This window comes from Priapulus caudatus, unplaced genomic scaffold (assembly GCF_000485595.1).
Source record: "Priapulus caudatus unplaced genomic scaffold, Priapulus_caudatus-5.0.1 Scaffold7453, whole genome shotgun sequence".
In the NCBI taxonomy this organism is placed as follows: Eukaryota; Metazoa; Priapulida; class Priapulimorpha; order Priapulimorphida; family Priapulidae; genus Priapulus; species Priapulus caudatus.
In genome coordinates this window covers 1-3,757 of record NW_014584514.1, presented here as the reverse complement: position 1 = coordinate 3,757, position 3,757 = coordinate 1, and the positions used below count along the sequence as shown (strand labels likewise).

Sequence of the window (3,757 nt, the reverse complement as noted above, 5' to 3'; positions counted from 1 at the left end):
CTCTCTCTCTCTCTCTCTCTCTCTCTCTCTCTCTCTCTCTCTCTCTCTCTCTCTCTCTCTCTCTCTCTCTCTCTCTCTCTCTCTCTCTCTCTCTCTCTCTCTCTCTCTCTCTCTCTCTCTCTCTCTCTCTCTCTCTCTCTCTCTCTCTCTCTCTCTCTCTCTCTTCCTCCTCTCTCCTTCACTCTCACCTCGAAGGCAAAGTTGTAGCATTTCTGCACCGTCTTCACATATTGCCCGTCTAACGCCCCGTGCTCCGTCGCCATGGTTACCGCGTCCGCCTCCCCAGCCTCCGCGGCTGCTGCCGCCGCGTTGCCGACGGCAACGTCGACGATGTCTCGCACGATCGCGTGTCGCAGCTCCATCGCTCGTTGCTATGGAGACGAGAAACGCGCAGAGATTCAGTAGGTGAAGATGTAGAGGAGGAAGATGGAGACGAGGAGGAGGAGGAGAGGGGAGGAGGAGCTGGAGGGGGAAAAGGAGAGGGGAAGGTGGAGGGGAAAGGGGGAGGAGGAGCGGGAGGGGGAAAGACCCCAGGGGGGAGAAATGGCGGAGAGAGGAAGAAAGGAAGAGGGAGGACGGGAAAGGGGAGGAGGAGGGGGGAGAGGGGAGAGGGGGAAAAGAAGGAGGGGAAAGGGGGAAAGGAAGAGGGGAAAGGGAGAGGGGAAAAGGGGAGGGAAAAGGGGGAGGGGAAAAATGGAGAAAGGGGAAGAAAGGAAGAGGGGAGGAGGACAAGGAGAAGTAAGGAGGGGGGATGCAGTGGTGAGAGAAGCGAGGAAGAGGGAGAGGATAGAAGAAGGGTTGGTGTAAGAGGCAGCTGCCCTACCTTAGACGCTCTACCACATTTTCTGCTAACATTGATTTCAGCACCTACCCTAGCCTGGCTTGGCTAGGTAAACCTATCCTACCCTGCCCCTCCCCTCCCCCTCCTCCTACCCCTCCCCCTACCCCTACCGTTGGTACCTTTAGTTTGGTGAGAGCTGAGAGATGTTTCTGCTAACATTGATTTCAGCACCTACCCTAGCCTGGCATGGCTAGGTAAACCCATCCAACCCTGCCCCTACCCTCCCCCTCCCCCTCCCCCTCCCCCTCCCCCTACCGTTGGTCACCTTTTAGTCTTGGTGAGAGCGTGGAGATGTTTCTGCTACACTTTGATTTTCAACCATACCCTAGCCTAAGCCTGGCTCGGTAAACGCTAAATCCAACCCTGCCCTACCACTCCCCCCCTCCTCCTGCTCCACCGTACCCCCTCCCTCTCCGCCCTACCCCTAACCGTTGGTACCCTTTAGTTTGGTGAGAAGCGTGAGAGATGTGTTGGTGGCTAGCTCATCGTTCCCTGCACTGCACGACGGACGCACCGACCGCGTCGACGAATCGCTTGCTCTGCGACGCCAGCTGGGCCGAGCCTGTGACGAGCAGGTAGAGGTCGCCACCTACCTGTAACGAGGTCACGTAAAGGTCAAGAAGAGGTCGGGTAAAGGTCGCGACCCACCAGGTCTCTCTCTCTCATCTCTCTCCTCCTTTCCCTCCCCTGCTCACATTGACATCAGAGAGAGCCTTGTCCTTCATCGCGCCTCATCGTCTGGACTCCATCCTCCGCTTCCCTCTCTCTCTCCTCTCTCTCTCTCATCTTCCCTTCCTCCTCCTCCTCCTCTCCATCCTCTCTCTCTCTCTCTCTCATCTTCCTCTCCTCCCTCCTCCTCCTCCTCCTCCTCCTCACTCCAGCCTCCTTCTCTTCTCATCACTCTCATCTTCCCCTCCTCCATCTCCTCTCTCTCATCTTCCCTCCCCTCCTCCTTTCATATCCTCCTCCTCCTCCATCCCCCTCCTCCCCTGCTTCCTCCTTCCGTCCTCCTCCTCCCGAATCCTCCTCCTCTCCTCCTCACCTCTGACATCAGAGAGAGGCCATTTGGCATGTGTCCCATCCACCGATGTGCCGGGTGCACCTTCTCTCCCCAGCTCCACTCCTCACACCTCCTTCTCATGCGAACAGAGAGGAGGTACGCTTCCTCCTCCCCTACCGCCAAGCGCTCGCCGACACGCGCGACCGTCCCTCCGCTCAGCTGAACGCATGCGTCGCGCCCTCCTGTCGAAAGAGAGAGAGAGATGTAGAGAGAGAGAGGAGAGAAGAAGATAGAGAGAGAGGGGGAGAGAAGAGAGAGAGAGAGGGATGGAGGGAGGGAGGAGGGAGGAGGGAGAGGGAGGGAGGGAGGAGGGAGCGGCAGAGAGAGAGAGAGACGAGAAGAGGAAGAGAGAGAGAGAGAGAGAGAGATGAGAGCAGAGAGAGAGAGAGAGAGAAAGAGAGAGAGACAGAGAGAGAGAGAGAGAGAGAGAGAGAGAGAGAGAGAGAGATAGAACTAGAGAGAAGAGAGAGAGAGATAGCATAGAGAGAAAGAGACAGACAGAACAGTAGGACAAGACCAAGACCGAGAGACGATGAGAGAGAGAGAGAGAGGGCAGGGAAGGGAGGGTAGGAGGGAGGGGAAGGGAGGGAGCGCGAGGGAGGGAGGCGGAGACGAGAGAGAGAGAAGAGAGAGAGAGAGAAAGAGAGAGAGAGGATGAGAGAAGAGAGAGGAGAGAAAGAGCCCCATATCTCTTTCATATCTCACCCATATCTCACCCATATCTCACCCATATCTCACCCGTGTCTCACCCATATCTCACCCATATCTCACCCATATCTCACCCATATCTCTGCCCTATCTCACCCGTGTCTCACCTGGCATGACCCATGGCGGGGCCTCCTCCTCCTCTCTCCCACAGAGAGCATCCAGCAGCAGCAGCAACAGCAGCGGCGTATCCACGGCAACGCGGGATGGGGCGATCATGTAGTAACGCGTGGTCGCGTCGATAGTCACCTGCAAAAGAGAGGAAAAAAAAGAATAAAATGAGGAAGAACAACAAACAAACAACAAAAACAACAAATGACAACAACAACAACAACAACAACAAACAACAAACAACAACAATAACTACAAACTACAACAAACAACAAAAACAACAACACCTACAAACTACAACAAACAAAAAACAAACAAAATGACAACAACAAACAACAAACAACAACAACAACAAACTACAATAACAACAACAGCAACAACAAACTACAACAACAACTACAAACTACAACAACAACAAAAACAACTAGCAACAAACAACAACAACAAACAACAAACAACAAAAACAACAAAAACAACAAACAACAACAATAAAACTATACCAAACAACAACAACAAACTACACCAAACAACAACAAATAACAACAAACAACAACAACAACAACAACAACAACAACAACGACCGCCGCGCGCTCACCCTGACGTGATCGCTGTTGACCAGCGCCTCGAGGAATTCCGGCGTCGTCACGGCAACGCGGAACCCCGCCGTGACCTCCAGGTCACCCCGCAGCATCTTGGCGAAGTCGAGTGCCTCCAGCGCCCGCTTGCGGGCCAGCGCGACGAACGTGCGAAACTCGCGACACGACTCCAGCATCCGGTGTCTGACGGCGAGAAAACAAGAGAGCATGCGTTTTTTTTTTTAGATAAAACAAGAGATGTTAGTGTTATCCGCTGCTACGTTTTGTATGTCCTTTACGTTTTGTGATCTCTTGATCCCTTTCCTCCTCTCTGCCTTTTTCCCACCTTTCCCCCTCCTCCCTTACACCTCCTTTCGATCCCCTCTCCTCCCGATTCTCACTCTCACACCGCGTCTTCCTCTCCTCCCTCTCCACCTTCCCACCTCTCACCCTTCCATCATCCGT

The 3,757-nt window shown here is 54.0% G+C and overlaps 1 protein-coding gene across 1 annotated transcript in view; it reads right to left on the bottom strand.

Annotated features, from left to right (window-relative positions):
• Positions 1-1,982, bottom strand: part of LOC106820136 (mitogen-activated protein kinase kinase kinase 4-like) — a gene marked incomplete at its 3' end in the record, with an annotated part of 2,723 nt that extends 741 nt beyond the window's left edge. The window contains exons 1-3 of the mRNA XM_014824683.1: positions 1,884-1,982; positions 1,360-1,434; positions 189-371 (exon numbers count right to left, since the gene is read on the bottom strand). Of these exons, the coding sequence (XP_014680169.1) occupies positions 189-371; positions 1,360-1,434; positions 1,884-1,982 (357 nt within the window). The remainder of the gene's footprint in view (positions 1-188; positions 372-1,359; positions 1,435-1,883) is intronic.
• Positions 1,983-3,757: the final 1,775 nt, after the last annotated feature.